This window comes from Amaranthus tricolor, chromosome 4 (genome assembly GCF_026212465.1).
Source record: "Amaranthus tricolor cultivar Red isolate AtriRed21 chromosome 4, ASM2621246v1, whole genome shotgun sequence".
Lineage (NCBI taxonomy): Eukaryota > Viridiplantae > Streptophyta > Magnoliopsida > Caryophyllales > Amaranthaceae > Amaranthus > Amaranthus tricolor.
The window spans coordinates 31,239,382-31,258,333 of NC_080050.1; the positions used below are offsets into that span (position 1 = coordinate 31,239,382).

General features: G+C 33.2%; 1 protein-coding gene and 1 non-coding gene across 8 annotated transcripts; one reads left to right on the plus strand and one right to left on the minus strand.

Annotated features, from left to right (window-relative positions):
• Nucleotides 1-1,002: 1,002 nt before the first annotated feature.
• LOC130809822 (CSC1-like protein RXW8) lies at nucleotides 1,003-18,468 on the minus strand. 7 transcript variants are annotated; one of them, XM_057675649.1, is made up of 15 exons: nucleotides 17,991-18,468; nucleotides 15,856-16,147; nucleotides 14,368-14,511; nucleotides 14,046-14,109; nucleotides 13,405-13,614; nucleotides 12,322-12,498; nucleotides 11,112-11,410; nucleotides 8,766-9,045; nucleotides 7,636-7,914; nucleotides 7,243-7,476; nucleotides 6,960-7,134; nucleotides 6,618-6,716; nucleotides 1,919-1,971; nucleotides 1,422-1,505; nucleotides 1,003-1,325 (listed from the first exon to the last, which is right to left on the minus strand). In XM_057675649.1, exons 2-15 carry the CDS (start codon nucleotides 16,137-16,139, stop codon nucleotides 1,287-1,289), a joined length of 2,421 nt encoding a protein of 806 aa, XP_057531632.1. In that variant the 5' UTR covers nucleotides 16,140-16,147; nucleotides 17,991-18,468; the 3' UTR covers nucleotides 1,003-1,286. The 7 variants fall into 7 exon arrangements, 5 of the variants coding, with proteins under 5 accessions (XP_057531632.1, XP_057531635.1, XP_057531634.1 ...); XM_057675652.1 differs by having other exon boundaries at nucleotides 15,856-16,108; nucleotides 17,991-18,467; XM_057675651.1 differs by having other exon boundaries at nucleotides 15,856-16,111; nucleotides 17,991-18,467.
• LOC130811992 (small nucleolar RNA snoR8a) lies at nucleotides 4,956-5,046 on the plus strand. Its single transcript, XR_009041600.1, has one exon. It is a non-coding gene; the product is annotated as a small nucleolar RNA snoR8a (small nucleolar RNA).
• Nucleotides 18,469-18,952: the final 484 nt, after the last annotated feature.

Sequence of the window (18,952 nt, forward strand, 5' to 3'; positions counted from 1 at the left end):
TTTATACATTGTTTTGATAAGCAGAGGTAGTATGACCTCACTAACCTTAAAGTGGACGTAGTATGACGTCAATTGGTGGAAATGAATTACTCGCGGTATATGGGGGCATTATGAGCCACCGCGGGGGTATGCATACTTAACCATAGGCACCGAAGTAAGGCGAGTGTCTATGGTAGAGACTTGCTTAGGGGTTAGCTCCCTCTAATGTATTGTCTCACTTATGGAGATTGGAGTGTACCGGCAGTATGGCTGGATAGTACAGCAGTATGGCTGACTAACCTTTATATGAAAATAATTATTCTTTATTAGCATGATCGAAGCGTACTTTTCTGCGAATTGACAGCTATTGAATTAAGTCTTTCTCTTGTTGTAATTAATTATTTGTTATGCGACGTTAGCTGACGTGTACTTTTGGTCTTAACGACCCTGCGATGATGTTGTTTCCTATTTGGGCAATGACTAGCAGTAAGTTAAGTTGCAGGTCTGGGGAGTGAGGATTGTCCCTTGGAGAAATAAACCGTTAGGATACAGAAGTCTTGATAAGAACTTCTAATAAAGTTTAAAGAATATTTGGTTTTATGAGGCGATTTTGTTCTCAAGTTGTAATAAGTTGATTTAATTTTTCGTTCTTATCCGCTGCTAAGAATTTCTTATATCTAGTAGTTCATAATAACACTAATAAAACTCGATCCGCAAGCTTCCCTTAATTTCAAATTCGTTTTTAACTGCCTTCTAACATCCTGGTTTGACTCGGACGATATACACTTGTTTTTAAAAGGTCATCTTCTCTTTTCGTACGATCCGAGTTATTCCGAGATGTTACAGTCAATCTTTTACAACGACTTTACTGTAGGGAAAACAATTAAGTAAAATTTGTTATTAATATTTTTAGCAACAACTATTAACGTTGCAAAAAACATACGCATTTTTCGCAACGACTTTGTTATCTTTTAAAACAACCTACAATCTATATATAAACTAGACAATTAAAATAATAAATAATTTATAACCAACTAAACTAATATCACCGATTATCATTAAATATTAATTCGTATCCCAAAATATCACACGTCTCAAATATTATCGTGTGTCAAAAATATACGTAATTCATATACATGTAACAGATAACCAATTTTCCAAAATAATTCTCCTACCATATACAAGTTTTCATGCAAAAATTTACAAGTGAAAGACACTTTAAAATCCAAAAATTTACAAGTGCATATAGCTACTTCATAACCCAAAACACCGCACATCCAAAATGCTTGTAGCTATCACCAACTTTGTCATTGACTACAAAAAATTTCCAACGAAGATATATTTGCCTACACCAAATAATTTTGTTAGTAATTAAGAATCAAATGAGCCCCAATATTGAGTACTTTATACGAAACAACTGGTTAAAGCAACAAGGAATTGACCTCTTTTTCGGTTTGTACATCCAGGTATGGTGCAAGTTCTTCAACTGTTATCACACCACCATTTAACACTATATACTGTCCTATCTGCCAAAATCATCAAAATGCAACATATTAACGTAGTTAAAAAATGATAACACACACACCATTTGATATCCAGATTGACATCATTTCAAGGCAAGGCGACTGAAGCTAAATTCACACAAATTAAGATATTTGACATCACCATCATAAGAATTAAGAAATAATGTTCATCATCTATTCAATTAAAAACTTATATCATTCAATGAATAAAACTTAAATCATTCACTCTTGCAAAGTTGCACTAAAGATCTTGCTTCATGACTCATGCTGCTAGAAGACCTACAGCAAAGCAATCATATCAAATAGTTTCAATGCTTAATCCCCCCAAAAAATTTTAATCAACATCTTCATGATTGGAACATTGTCAAGCAGCATCAAAATGATAATTTCACTCACAGACTCAATGAAGTTCATGCCTTCATTATCTTCTCGTCTTCGTGTCCTCCTATAGTAGTCTCTATCCCAATACCTACAAGGAATGATGGAAATAAATTTTTAAGGTAACTTTCATGAACTTAAATGCTCCATAAGTTTTTGATCCAATTATAAATAGACCACAAACAAAGACAAACACTGAAGACCATAATTGGGTCAATATGCCTGATGAACCTGATATGGAAGTCCTACAAACTAATGATGTTAGCATCCAATATGGGCCAAACATGAGCATAAAGGCATTACAAGACCAAGAGAAGTCAGAAGAAGACTTCTAACAACAAGCAAACAGAACAGAAGCTTCAAACAGCACAAACAGAGCTGCAGCCACCACCTGCTGACCAGCGTACCTTGCAGCTCTTCCACAGAGCCAACCTGAGCATCCCAGGAGACACCAAGGATAGTTTTGGAATCCCTACACATGGATCTTTCCATCAAGACCTTAAACGCCTCCTAAAGATTACATTAAGACACAAAAAAAGGGAGCTGAAGGTCCCCTGTCAGACAGATCAGACCTGGAAGCATACTTAGCATAATTTCGGATTTCTGTTGCTGTTTTAAAACAAACGTGATATGTGTTAAAGAGAGAGCGATCAAGTATTGGGGCTATCAAAAGCCAAAATTATTCCTCAGCCACCAATGAGAAAGCTCTAGCAGTCAATTAGAATTCTCTATATACTTCCCAGATAAAAAACAAGGTCCAAACTCTAAAGAATAACTAGCCAGCAGCATAACAATCAAATACACAAACTGCTAATGTCACCTTGTCTTATATCCCAATCTTTAGTATACTAAGAAGCATGGTGCAATTAAAATGGAAAGCAGCAAAGATCAGCAAAGTAGACAAAAAGAAACTGATTTCAGTCTCCAGATTGTTGGCTAAGCCCCAAGTTGGTATCTTTTTTTCCTAAAAGAAGGAAATGAGAGCTTTGACAAAGCAAAAATCTGCATAAAATCAATTTCCAATACTTGCAGAATAACTAACATTCAAAATTGAACAATAAAATAACAACAAAAAAGACCCACGAGCATATTATAAATCAAGGGACTTGAAAATGGCGGATTTCTTCTTTGTAAGGCATCAAATAATCAACTGACTAAAGTACTAAACAATCTGAACTAAAGATAATAACTACTAAAGGCATTTAAAAAGCTTAAAAGTAAAAACTCACTTAAAAATTCTGCCTAAAAAACAAAGCAATTTCAATCACTAAAACCCAACACTATTATTATCAATCACAATTTCAACCCCAGCACTAATTTCAATCACTGAAATATCAATTATTGATTACAATTAGGTTAAAATATCAATTCCAACACTAATATCAATCACTAAAATATCAATCCCAGCACTAATATCAATCACTAAAACCCTAACTTTCACTAAAATTAGGTTGAAATTTACCTTAAAAAGAGGAGGAGAGCCGGTGAACTGAAGGCAGAGGCGAACTGAAGTGGAACGCGTGGTGGATGACGGTGGAGGAAAACTAAAATGAAGCGGAATGCGTGGTGGATGACGGTAGAGGAAGTGAATTGCAGCAGTGAATGGCGGGCATATGTTCAAGGACGTCGTGTGAAATGAAATTAGGTTTAGTGTGTTTTTACATTTTATTAAAATTACGTTACTTATTTTTTTTAATTTTTAAATATATCGAAAAGTGAAGATAAATGTTTGAACATGTGAAGAAGCAACAAAGAAATTTCTAATCACAACTGGCCTTTATTGTTGTTCGATCCTAAACCCTATTTTGTATATATCCAGTAGTCCACTGGTCTTAGGTGAGATGATTCTATTATTTCAAGAAGACGTGTCTTAGTGTGTGTTGCTTGTTGCAAGATCATTTTAGTAGATTAGAACAGATCAGAGGGATATTTGACAATGAAAGAAAACACTTAGAATTACAATTTTTTTATTTAAATAGGAGTAAGATCCATTACATAAAATGTCATTTTAACACAAACGACACAAGTCGAAGAATTATAAAGTTAAAAGATAAATGAACTTTAAATGGCTTGGGTTTGGATCTAGGGTCTTTATATCCAGACTCGATCAATCCCCTCTGTCTAAACTCATTTAAGACCCAAATGTGACTTATTAAACAACCCATAATTAATTTTAAATTCATTTAAACTTGTTTCTATATTTATTTAAATTCAATTTAGACTTATTAACAACATATAACCCATTTTATTACTAATAAAACCTTTAAAATGAAAAAATAAATCTAAATTTGAATAATTTAATCACAATCCAATTCGTATCGCTTAGGAACCTAAATCCATCAGACCTAACGGGTCTAGATTCGAATCTAAAATTTTCATATCGTAAGGGCTTTGATCCGATAATAAATCCATTAAAAATTAATATATCTGAATTCGAATCTGATTTGACTCGACCTATGAACATCCTTACCTACACATATTTAGGAGTGTTTATTCAATGGTCAATTTACATTTTTGTTGTTTGACTTGTTGCTCCTAAAGACATTTCATAAATGCTTCTAAGAGATAGTTTTTTTGTGAGTCCATCTATATTTGGGCCGATCCATTATATATATTTTTAAATATTATAAGTATGCATTAAGAATAATGCAAGTAGACATTTAAGATATTAAAAGTAGGCATTAAGAATATTGTAAATAGACATTAAGGATATTGTAAATAGACATTAATCTTTAAATCTCTCAAAAAGACGATCTCACAGGAGAGACTAGTTGAGGACATTTAGTTTAAATTTACGAAACTTGATGAATCATGGGTTTTTAGCAGGCTTTGGCCCATCACATAGCTATACCCACACCATCCATTAGTCGCTAGGTTTAGGGTTTAACAATTCCTTCCTTCCCCTCCCTCTACCTTATATTAACCCCTCACCGCCAACCCTGTTGAACACTCGATCTCTCTAGCTTTAGGCATCTCAATTTTTTCTCTCCTTACGTAAGTCCTTTTTTGTTCTTCTTTCTTTTGATCTTTTTTGATTTTGATCTGAAATGATAATTGATTCAATAATGGCGGGGTAAATTAGCTATGATTATAAAAAATTCCTCGTTCTGATTTGCTATTGCCATGGCATGACAGACGCTTTATACACCCATAGAATATGAGCTTTTACCCCTGCATCTATTCTCCATTTCGCCAATCTAGGTTTGTACATTACTTTTCGTCCAAACTGTTGTTTTTTTTTTTAATCGTGTTTTTAAAATTTAGATCTAAAAATTTGGTTTGATGAAAGGGAATTTGTTGCAATGATTTTATACATGAAGTGATTAATCTCTGAAATGCTTAATTTAGGCATGATAGACTCCTTCATAGCTGGATAGTATATGAGCTTAATCCCTTTTTAGTTTGATTGTTTTTATGTTGTTATTTGTTTTGAATGAAGGAGATCCCCGTTTTATTTAGTTGCATCTTAATTTTTTAGATGTTACATGATTTGGCTCTCCTAATATTGATAAATGTGGTGTTTAAAGCCCTAATTTTATGCAATTTTTTTGTTTGAATTTGGGTTACGCACACCTCTATATTCATTATTTTTCTAAAGAATTTTATTTTTTGGTAATAGTTATTTTGTAAAATTGTAGATGTCAAATATGAAATCATTACCCATAAAACAATTGTTGAATCAATTTGACTTTAAAGTCGAATGTTTTTATTATTCAAATACTAAATTTGACCTATTTTAAACAAATTATCCATTTATTAGATAGTATTGGTAATTTTATGAATTTGTTAAATGAGATAATTACTTTGAGTTTGTTGCATTTCTTACACGTGTTTGGATTCTATTTTTCATTCTCTTTAAATTTGTTGCATTTCTTACATGTGTTTAGATATTATATACATTTAACAAGAAATACAAATAATTAAGAGTAAGAGATGAATTCCATTTAAAAAATAAATGGGATGTTAGTGATAAATTGGAGGCAGTATTATTTATTAAAATCAAAAGAGAAGTTGTCCTTTCATAATAAAAAGAAAATTAATTTATTCTCTTTGTTTATTTATAATAAAATAAAGTAAAATATAACAAAACAAATGAAATAAAAATGTTAGAATATTTCATTTGAAAATTCTCAAAGATAGCAGTTGATGATAACAAATTATTATTATTATTGTTCTTAAATGATAATAAGTGTAAGAGTTGCTTAATTACATGTAGAGCAATGTAAAAGTGATAATATTTTTCTATTTTCCACTGCTCCATTTCCCTTAAGACCAAGTTTTCCAAGCTTTCATATAAGTAAAAAGAACACTATACAATTCAAAATACAAAAAGAAATGGATTATACTTTATATAAGTAAGAACATTGTACCAATATATACTTTTTTCGTTCCGTTTTAGTCGCTATATTTGCATAGGCACGAGTATTATGAAAAATGATTGACCTATATTGTAGTTGATTGTTTACTTTATAGACTATTGTATATGGAGTATTATTGTTAATTGAAAAAGAAAAAGGAAAAATAGGTTAGGTTATTTTATAGAGTATAATATCGTATTTTATTATAAATATAAAGTATAGAGTAGGATAAAAATAGGGTTAGATAGAACTTTAAATAATTGTTTTATTACTAAAAATGAAAATATAGCAATCAATATAAAATTGCTAAAAATAGAAAATATAGCGAGTATTATGGAACGGAGGAAGTATAACCTAATGTCTAATGAGTACTATCTACCTGTTTTGGGTTCCACTTGCACAGTGTGATCCATAGGCCATGATTTGTCTATAGAAGCTACAAAATCATCTGTTCTTTTTTCTTGGCTGAATTCACTTTCTGCCATCAACGATTCAAAAATCACAGTCAGTTCACAAATCCATAAGAAATCAATGTGGATATCGTGAACAAACATTTCACTAACCTAATGTCATAAAATGGCTCTCACAAATGTGAGTTCTAAGTAGTCTGAGTATACACAATGATATTATCCTTTAGTACGAATTAAATTAAAAAATATCATCTGTAACATTACATAAATTAAAGTGTATATGATTAAGAAAAACGTCCTCGAGGACAAACCTGTCTTAAGTTCTTTTGTATGCCTTTGAGTGTCTTCATCATCAGAAAGGTACTTCGTTTTCATTCTAGAACGACCATAAATCCATTCGAATTGACAATAGGCAGTTGGAAGTCGTTGATGTATGATCTCCATTCTTCCACTTTTTACATCTTGTTGATCCAAATCAATAAGAACCTGCATTCACGTGATTCATCGAATTCATATCCTCGTTTTCTTTATACGATAACAGGAAAGGGGAAGTGATAAGTGGTAGGAATGTACAATAAACATTGACAGTGTTACCTCGGCAGCAATGTTCCAGAATACAGGGAGAAATCTCCGCCTACAAAATTCGTGGAACAGAAGGGTACATATGGCTAATGGGATAGTGAATCCCAAACATACTGTTGATTTTTTTGACACAAAGACGCCTATGGCCATAATTTGAGCCAACACCAACGAGAATATTGTCGAGTTTTGGACAATTGGCCAATATTTACCACCACTATCATACTCCGTGATATAAACATTGACGATCTGGAGAGTATTGGGAAAAGGTGTACATCAGTGTCGATATAATGTATGCTATACTCACACAGGCATGTAGTTTAAGTCTTTAAGATGATATGATAAACACATTAATCAACCCAAAGATCCTCAAAAGCGGGACTGTAGCTCAACAAGTAGAAAACACACCTGATTACGGTACACAAGGTAGGCAAGACAAAAATAAACCAGCAACAGCGGAAGAATCAAAGGTGCCAAGATTGCAAAATTGAAACCAAGAAGTCCAAATAAAAGGACTCTTGGAACTTCAGTCTGATACGGAAAAGTGTATTCTCCATCAAAAGGGCCATGATCCTTCCTAAGAATGAACTTGTAGATAATGTTACAAAGAAGTGGCCAGAGTTGCACAACTTCACACGCCAAACTGTTCCAACCTGATGTCAAGACATAAGTCATGAAGAATTTGACCTGCAAATTTTGAGCCATTGACATGATTAAGACAAACTCCAGCAACATTTTAAATAAATTAGAGAACCATATGAGACACAGACACACAGTTACATCTGCAGAATATGCATGCAAGACAACACTTGTGCATATTAAACTTCAAATAGCAGATGACACGGATGAATCAATGACCATTATATCGAACCATCCAAGTATATATATTATCATTCCCTTATGATGAACATTAATAGTCTTCTAAATTATAACCTCAGAAGGCCCAACAATTGACCACTAAAAATAATCTTAAAGCACTGCAAAATCGAGTTGGCAACTTGCAAGTTGGCAGCAATTGTCACAATTATGGAGAGCAATTGATCCCTCTGATTTTGACCACCGAACCCACAGTTCAATTATAAATTTTGCGTGTCACTTACCCAATTTCTTGGTTGAACACTCCTTGCATCGAGCAGTTTGGGCGCTATATCATTTGCTAAAAACAGTTAGTGTCTAAGTGGCAGCTCTAAAACAAATTCAAAACATCGCAAGGATTTAGCTGTCTACTAAAAAAGGAAAAAAAAAAAGGAGTAAAAGGAAAAAGATAACACGACCTCGTAATTAATATTCTTAACAATCCAAACTTATGTCATAAACTCACAACCTCTGCCCTAAACATTTGCAAAATTTTCAGCATGATTCCTTTAGAGGTTGTCAAAGATTCTATTTGCTTTTATAATTCTGGGTTGAAGAAAACTGCTTCTTTGTGAAACCTAAGGGATACTAAAACAGGATACAAATTACAATCAATGAAGGGAAGAAAGTGATTCCAAGAATTAACTGAGAAATATAAACCAAAAGGCAAGAAACACTCTTACCGCGGCAGGCACTGCTCCAGCTGCCAATTGTAGAGGTATGTTTTTCGGTTGAGAAAAAACATCCAGTTTGTTGAGCATAGTTCCAGATGCAATGTTAACAAAGAAAACATTCCAGATGGTGAAAAATAGCACTTTGCAGCAGGCACCCCTTTTCCTTGTACTTCGAGAGATTGACCCCTCAATAGTCGAAAAGAGAATCATCAATGGTGGGACAGTATAGAAAAACAATACCAATATGACACTAGGTAGGTAACCTGTTGCCAGCTGTTTCACATACTTTCTGAAGAGAGGAAACGCAAAAATGTAAAAGATGAAGAAATATGAACTGATTTAACATACATATTTGCATTTGTCAGACAAAAAAGAGCCAACAACAAAGATAGATGGAAATAGACTACAAATACAGAATTTAAAAGCGAAACAAAGCAAAGTTTAGTTGAAATCAGTCCCTCAGTTAAGGCATTATCCATAAACTTCCCCAAAGAATTATTTTTTGATCAAAACACCCTAGTCAATATATACTCATGTTAGAGCAAAAGCCAAATCATCTATACTTTGAGGTGAGTATGGTCGCATAATAGTGGCCTGACAAAGAATGCTTGAATAAGGTGCCATAGCGCTCGAACGAGCACCTGAGGTCAAAGACTTTCTTATGCATTTTAAGCAATTGCTGTTGTTTTGACACGTAATATCCTTTGGTGAGATTCCTTTAACTGATTTTGTGGGCTATATTAGGGCCTAAAAGTCATATTTGGGCTAAGTGTGATGGTTATTACTAAGAGAAAAATAGGGATAAGAGAGCCTTTGTATTAGTATTTAGTATGTGAACTACATTAAAGGAGTGTACTTTAAGCTCTAGTGAGAGAGTTTTTAGATTATGAGTGGTATTTCACTAATATATTTTCAAATCTTCAATGAAATAGGATCCCGTTTAAGGGGGTGGTGTCTAAGATAACATTTTTATTATTGTGTGTGCTTTGTTCATTCTAAGCTTTGATTTTTTTTTTGTCATTAAGTGTATGCTCTATTTATCTCCCTTCTTCTACATCTTTTCTTGCTATTGGAGGGTCCAAGAACCTTTCCTTTCAACTCAAAAGTCATATTTTTTTTAAGAACCTAATTAACCTCAAAATCCAAACTCATTAAACCCCCTTAAAACACCCACCCAGTTGGAAACTCTCTTTCTACATCCTTCCAGCACCACAAGTATGGTTCTTCCTACGTCCTTACTCCTTGGGGGGTACTTCAATCTCCCTCTATCAGCAAAATCAATAAGAAACGACAGTATTCTGTGTTGTCTTCTCTTGTCTGGAGATTCATTATTGTGCATACATATTCAGTTATACAAGGTTATATCGGATTAAAGTCATGTAAAAGCATAGCAATTCACTTAAAGGAGGAAATAGGGGAAAGGCATAGATATTATAAATTGTCATTTTATCATTGCTAAATGGTAATATTAGCATATGTCAAGGTTGCAATACAATAATAAGTCTTCATAGGCACAAATAGTTCAGTCTCTTACTTAAGATCTACTAGAAATTGCTCATTGTGCTTCAATCACAAGAGATGAATCAACATCAGCATTTGAGGAAACATAATATTAATCTTGTATATATTCTGATATGGTGGAAGGGGTATGGCTACAGGAGATTATCACTAAAGTAGTGTTGAAACCAAGGGAGAGGAAGCTTTGCATTAAGGCATACATAACTGTTATTCAGCTATTCCAACAATACCCCAAATGCAACATGAAGCCACAGAAGTATGAAATAACTGACTTTGAAACCATAACTAATAACAAACAATTTTACAACCTATTCACCTTTCAATTTTCAGATCCCCTACCAACTAAGACGTTCTAAAAGAGAATTTACAATCATGCACAAGGGGCATACTAGACTATTTATCAACGGAGCTCAGCACTTACGAAGAGGCTATAATTTGAATTTTTATTACCTCAACACCACTCATGCGCTTCCAACTGGGAGGGGCTTGGAGAGGTCGGATGAGCGCAGCCTTACTCTTGTAGTAACGAATATTCTATTTCCAAATGACCCTTAATTGCGGACAATGTATGCAACTTCACATAAATATGAAATGCACATGTTTTGATCAATTGTTTTATTATAATCCAACATAATGTGAAACCAAAAAACTATAAATCTTTGGCTTCACTAAGGATGGACATAATGCAGAGGTGCTTAATGGATTTAAGTATTGCTTGGTTTTCATTTTTAGGGATTACATTCCATTACCCCAATCCCATCAAGTGGCTCCCACGTAGGCTTCCAATGCAATTTTCCAAGCGCTACATTCTATTAAATTTAAGTGCATGTCACTTACATCTTTAAGAGTCCTCTCAAGGATGGAAATGTCTGCTGAAGTTGTGTTAAATTAGCCAAACTCTGCACAAGAGTAACTGGAGCAATAAAGAAAACCAGGAAGGCTGCAGTAGCGAGAAGAGTTCCGGTCCTTCGCAACCAGAATAGTCTATAAGGAATAGTTAAATTTCGCCAATATACATCCCGAGGCTCTGGAGCCTGATGAGTGACCCACATCATTGGGTTTGATGATTGAAGAGCCTTTGCAGCACAAGCAGCCGCATAGCGAGTCCTAAAGAACACAAAAGCTGCTGGACACTCCTGGAATAGAAAGCAACACAAACTGTCATAAGAAGCATTAGTTACTTTAAAAGTACCACCTGACTTTTAAATGAAGAACATAAACTTGACATATTTAGTTGATCTAATATTTGCATTACAAAATTAATTTAATACTTTGCACAGAGAAACAGCTAATGGCTAACACAACCAACCAATTAAACAATGCTAATTTTAAGTGTGTGTGACGGACATAAGAGCCATGATAAAAAAAATGATCAACAAGTGGAAATTGTGTATGGAAAAAAAAAGGTGTAACCAGTACCACATGATTAGCTAATCCCCTCGTAAATCACAGATTAAAAAATACAAATTATGGTATACAATTTTGAGCGAATTACGAATTCAAAAGGCATTCAGGTGGCAAATTATGTCGAATTGGGTGTAACGAATTAATGTACAAATTAACTTCAAACCTTATCCCACTAAAACATACATGAGGCAGTGCTGAAAACAAGTGCCAACAATATTACATTGCCCTGATGCCACTAAAGTGGCTTCTGCCAGGCAAGATGGAGGATCGGAAGTATGTGATCTTACTTAATAGTAACAACAAAGAAGGGTTTTCCGATCGACCCTTATTGCATATATCTACAAAATCGCAAAAAGAAAGAACCCCAATTAATTTTATGAGCAGTTTCACTTTTATCTGTAATGATTCAAAGCAAAAGAACTTTAAAAATTGACTCCATCCCAATGAGACAAATATTACAATTATGGGTTTGTAAAGTATATTGTATAATGCATACAGAAGCTTCTTGAATTACCCAGTGGGCACTTAGTTCATTTTGATTTTCATTTATTTACGCTGTAGTTCGAAACATATTCAATGAAAAGTGAGCAGGAAAAAGACAGAAAGCAACAGAATCACTTCAGACACTATCATTTCTAACCTTATCACTATCACCCAAGTCATGAAAATCCATTTTCCCTTTTTCAATAACTTCTGGTTCATTAACAAGAATATTGAATGCATTTGATCGTCCACGTCCTGTACTTGGGAAACCACACGAATTACAGGATGGAAGGCTATCATGATAAAGAACATCGTACATCTCCCTGACACTTTTCTGCATCAGATATGTAAAACAACAAGAAACCGAAGTTAACTTGACAAGGAAGTTCAATAGTCAACCACAGGAGACAAAGTTCAAAGAGACAAAGTACCATTTTGAACTGAAATAAATGATTAAAAAAAAAATAGAACCAACGGTATCATCTAAACATAGATATTCTTTCAACCAGCAGTTCCAAGGTCCACTGCCCATAATTCAGGACAATATGCTTTGTATACTAGTGCAAAAACAAGGTCACATCATCGGCCACGTTGTAAGGTAAACAAAATGATATTTCTCGCATTGTAATGGTGTAAAAAAATCACATTTTGGCCATTTCAAGGACTATCTCATGCTTTCAGGCAATATTTGCAGTTACGATGACCGTATCACTCTTGTTACCACGTCACCATTTTGTAACTGCGATTAAGACAGTTACAACATTTTTGCACTGTAGAAATTATCTATTGGTTATGTCTTATGTAAATTGTGAAGCCTACCAAACAAACTGAATTCAAAGTTCATTCCATCTACCACCAATGCTCTCCAAACTTGTGTCCTCATATAAAGGTGTCTATGGTCATCTAGCAACCTGTCCAAACAATGCTATCACGGTCACATGCACGTGCACCATAAATAAGGACACAAGATGTTAAGATCTCCAGTATACATCCCACTATGAAGAATAATCATAAAGGTGGAAATGATAACTAGTGCTGGGACAATATAGAAAGAATTATAAGACTTAAAACTTATAAGTTGTAACTTGTAACGCGACCAAGGGATTCACAACCGCAATCAAATTCAAGATCCCACAAATAAACTATGCAAATTGGGAAAATGAAATAATCTGTCATCAAACAATAATCATAGAAGTCAACACACTAAATCACAATCCACAAGGGGATATACATAACATACCATCAGCTTCTCAATTTTCCCGGAATGGTACACCATCTGGTGAGAAAGATAAGAAGATGGATAGTACTTTGTAAAGTATTTCTTCAATGAAGTACTATAAGACTCTTCTGCTGACCAAGGTATACCTCTAACAAGAACCACGAATTGACTTAACTCTTGAGCGGATCCTTTGATATAGGCAAGCCTTCTTTTAATGATACTTTTATTCTCCTGAGGTAGATACCAACAACTACTTGTAAGAGAATTTTTATTAGAAACCCATACAACAACTAAATAAACTTCCCGTCTTACCAAATATCCTATCAATATATATATAACCTCATAATTAATTTTTCCACATAAATTTCCTATACATTTATTCATTAATAGGGATTTATGGTAGTTTCTTTTGCAAACTAAAGGATCAATGTCTTCATGTAGTGCATAAAACAGTTAAAAATGGCAAAGATTTTGCCCTTAAGAGAACATTTGATTGTTCCAATGTCGTTAAGAGGCTACCACATAAGCTTCCACCTTGGTAAGGTTTATTCCAATGAAATGCATGTAACCTTACACCTTGTAATAATAAAAAAGGTTGCTTTCGAATAACCTTTGATAGCAAATAGAAAAAACAGTGCAGAGTAGGAAATATATATACTTACAAAGTAGAGAAGTATGCAGGCAGAAAACGAAATGATATACAATGCAAGACAATGAGCCCAAAGCCTGAAAAAAAAAAAGAAATTTTATCAAAAGGCAAATATAAGGGTTTTCTTTGGGAACTGTACTTGACCTATATTATGCCTTCCCCAACAAAATAATTAAATGGATAAAAGAAGTCCATAAAAATAAACATTGATGTTCAAACATCTAGAAAATTTTATAATCATGTGATTGAAGATATAGTTTGATATTATATTGTTCATCTCAAGAATGGTCAAACAAAGAGAAGCAATTATACTAGATAGGAAGATGCCACCATACCAAGAACCTTCTTTAACATTTTGAGTGGTAAATACTTCTAGTGACTCGGAAGGAATAAGCTTGTGCTCCATTTCTTGTCCATAATAATTTAAAGGAAGAACAATAGCCGTGCACACAATTGCAGCTATGGAGAAAATTCTAATGCTGCGAATACATAAAATTACAACATCAACATTGTAGAAGTCAACATTACAACAATATTACATTACTCAATTCCACTTAAGTTCAGTAATTGGGTTCAAATTTCAAATTGTAGAAGAATATGATACAGCCTCGTCTTCACCCATATTTTAATCATATAATAGACAAGCGTTTTATAAACAGGAACACATCAAAGAACAAAACTAAACAATAATGTTAGTCTTAAGATGAAGAGGGAGTATAAGTTTGTGGATAAGGTTAAAAGAAATAGAATGGGACCATTGCCAATATAAAGGGTGCAAAATTAGTGAGACAAATAAAATGAAAAATGGTACAAAAATGAGAGGGACGGAGGGAGGGAGTATATAAACAAAGCCAAAAAGAGACATAAAACAAAATCTAGATGCTCTACTATCTACACTTCAAATCTTCATTTTACAAAAATCACAATTCTACTGATAAATTATCCAAGTTGGACACTTGGATCCAAACCAGTGAATAAGTACAAGCAAGAAGCTTGAATCACATAAATAGAATCAAACACTAAGACATGCACATAATATATGTAACTCATAAACTCTCCATTTAACCTCAAGTACTCGTGTCGAATCCTGAACACTTCAACATTGGTAATTCTCTTCGACACTTTATGCTGAACTAATATTATGTACTTTTTGTCAAAATAAATAAGTAGGACACTTGAACACATACCTAAGCCAGACATAAATACAATAGCTTAAGTAAATAGTGCACAATACATTATCAAAACTCAATTCCAAGTAACATAGTGCGCAAAAAAGATCAAAATACTTATCTTAGACACAAACCATTTGCTATTGCTCCTCGGGGGAATGCCACAAGGATAAAGAAATGTTCGTGATTGGGTATTTAAGCTGGATATTGTTGGTGGCCTCATGTCCTTTTGTGGGATAATTATAGGTTAATGTAAGAATAAGAACAAAAATAGAAGTTTTAATAGGGTATTATAAGTATGGTCATGTCCAAAATAAGTCATGGGACAGAGAGAGTAGCAGTTAAGAAGTTCTAAATACTAACAACCACATTTAAATTGCAACTTGAAGTTCTCACTTCATATATATCGTAAAACTCCTAGTTTGTAAGTCATACTAATTTACAAGTCAACCATCATTGGCATACTATGATAGATAGTTAATAGGTAAATACTTATCAATGGCACCAATCATGGTAGTTCATTAGAAGCTTTGCAAAGACTTGAACGTAAAACTTTTGCAAACAAAATACTAAGGATAAAACATCAATTAGATATCAATGGAAGAGGAGCATATAGCCAAACGTAATATACAAGTTTAAATCAAGATAATTCACCTGAATACAAGCAACCTCATAAAAACAACAGCATCCAGTCCGCCAATAGCCAATATAACATCTTCAGATGTCTCCCAGGCCTTTAAAATCCAACTAGGAGATGGCACAAATCTCTCGAACCAATTAGGATCATTACGCTTAGATGATCTAATTTCAGCCAATTTACGTCCAAAATATACATTTCTATTGCTTGGTTGTTTTCTCAATATAGAGTACAATGAAAAAAGCCCACAACAAATGCCTATATTGACCCCTGCTGAGGTTAAAAGAGCAGATATCTCCATTTAATCCACTAAATCAAAAAACGTTTATCATGTTTTAGCAGTATAAAATTGAATTAGAAACATCAGAATAATTCATATTATAATACAATTGTGAAGGATGCCAATAAATCAAAATGTTTGCAGTAGCTGCAAAAAAGATAAAAGTTTGCATTAGGAATCAGAAAAAAAAATTACAAAATAGATTATTAAAAGAAGCATTATAAAAAAAATTACGCATTATGAATAAGTGTGAACGACACGGGATAAAATGATTTCTCTAATAGACCGGTCAAGATTGACATGTATACTATGGCCTAGGGGCACCCAAGAAACTCAATACTCGGCTCTCAATGAGATTCAAATCCCACATTTCAGTTTTGGAAGTGAAATGTATAATTGTCACAACACCATAATCCAATTTCCGTTTCAGGCAAGGCAGTACCAATTGTAAAAATTTCGACTAGAAGCACTACATCCTAGGCAAGGATGACAAACACACTTATCTATAGAAAACACACAACCTCCTTGTAAAGGATCTTGAGTAAGAAAAGCCACAAAAAAAATTATGGATAAGGTATGCATATTAATAGATGTAAAACCCAAAATAAATAGGCACTGCAGGACCTAATAACTAAATTAAACGATGATCAAAATCTCGAAAGCTTGTCAATTCCTTCTAGTCACAATTTATGTTATTCGAACTCTTTATTTCACCATAAGTACCCATGTCGAATCCTCAGGTACAACTATTCAACACTTTATTTTGAACAAATTCCATCAATTATATCCATAAAATACTTGTTTAGACTCTTGGACATGTGTCTAAGTCAAATACAAGTCGTGGAATTCAAGTATCACAGGTAACAAATAATAAACAACATTCCTTTAATCCTATTTTATTAAGTCGCTCCCACCTAAACTGCGTAGATCGTGAGCTAACAAACATCTGTTTCTAAAAGAAATCTAGAATTAGGCCTATTCATCCTATCATAAGCTTATATTACAATGCAACACAACAGTGAGGCCCAACATCTAATGCTCATATTAACATGTTTATCAAGCAATGCTTACTACTTAACAAGTAACCTTTTTCAAAATGCTCATGTCAAGCAATCCCCGTGTCTTATAAAGAATGTAATACACTTATTTATTTTGTTGAATCAATCTGAATATGAAAGCACCCGAATTGAACAACCATAAATCCATAACCATAATTGAAAACTAAAATGTGAGCTAATTGTTCATAATTTTTTCTTTTGCCTTTTTGCCTTTCTTATAAATAAGAATAATGTTTCTCAAGCTACTTTCTCCAATGACAGTTAAGAATATATAATTTCTCCACCGAATTCTGAAACAAGAACCACATAAGCAATCAACTAAAAAATTTAAAACACATAATATAGAATTCTGTTCAAAACTTCTAGCTGCCAACACGAGAGAATCTAAACTCGGGCCAGCCTAGGCCACGATCGGGTTCATTCGATTAAACAATAACATATAAGTTGTAGTTGTTGATGTCAAATGAGAGTGTCCAACCCACCAGTCCTTGTATCAGTATCTTGAATTCGCGCATCTCCGCCAATGAACAATAAGCATCAATCCCTCACATACATGTTTTTATACCGAAAAGTACATTAATTGTTAACTTTTACTACTTTTTTTTTATTTTTATTCATAAAAAATTAGAGTTTCAATTGCATTAAACATACAACTTGAATTAACAAGAACAAATTAAAATTTCAAATGACATAACGCCTAATATAGCAATAATCAAACAAGATTACACACACAATTATGTATTAACATCAAATAGCTCAAATTAAATCCAGAAAAAAATTATTGCAAACAAACATGAAATTCATTAAAGCCTACCTTGTTTTACTCGAACCAATTACAACCGGATTTTCTCCTCATTCACCTCCAAAATAAAATTCAATCAAATTTAAAACCAGGAGGAAGAGAATAAATATATGAAAGTTGATTCGGGCGCCAAACTTTGCTTAAACTCCACATACACCAAGAAAAAGAATACGGAAACTCTAAATGCGAAGAAAAAACAGATTCAGAATTTTGAATTTAGGGAAATTCTGGTGAAATCAAAGGAAAACGAAGCAAATTAGGACTATGTTTGAATTATAAATAAATATATTTTGAATGGTTTTTTTTTTTTTTGTTTTTACTTCTAATTAAATTAATTTCAAAAAATTAAGAATGGAGAATAGAGGAAGTAACGGCCAGCCACATGGCACGGTGTGATTGGGTGAATGTCTGACGTTTTGGACATCGGAGAGAATATCCGAGAAGTATGACGTGGCAAGTAGTTAAAGAATCCAGGTCAACAAAAGAGTGGTGGTGGTTCTTGACTAGTGTTAAACATGGAGGAGATTGTTTTGTCTTCTTCATTTCTTTTTTAATTAAAATTAAATTAAATTAAATTTGTTGTGACTTCATACGTGGCAAAGGAATTATGGAATATGGATATTGTAAGCATCAAAATAATTTATATTGGAAAGTATATTAATTTTTGGCTCTCAAATTAACAAACAATCATGTGAAAATAAAGAAATAAAATATTCTAAAGAAAATATTTTCTTTGTTGTTATTATTATTTTTTTTGAGTGCTGTTGTTATAATTTAGTTTCACATCAATCTTATTTATCAAATATGAATTATTTAGTTTCATAATATATATATATGGTCGCGTTCAGGTGCAAACCACGGTTCTATGCAAACTGTGAGAACCAAAAAATGTGTTACCTTTTTATAGAAAACGTGCTACTTTTGCATAAAAACTGTGTTACTTTTTTTAAAAAAAAAATCTGGTACTTTTTCCA

Excerpts from the sequence above, each read along its gene's own strand:
- LOC130809822 (XM_057675649.1), bottom strand. The coding sequence starts at position 16,139 with ATGGAGATATCTGCTCTTTTAACCTCAGCAGGGGTCAATATAGGCATT. Across the intron at positions 14,110-14,367 it reads AATGTTAAAGAAGGTTCTTG|GCTTTGGGCTCATTGTCTTG; the intron begins GTATGGTGGCAT and ends TTTTTTTTTCAG. Across the intron at positions 6,717-6,959 it reads TACAAAAGAACTTAAGACAG|AAAGTGAATTCAGCCAAGAA; the intron begins GTTTGTCCTCGA and ends CGTTGATGGCAG.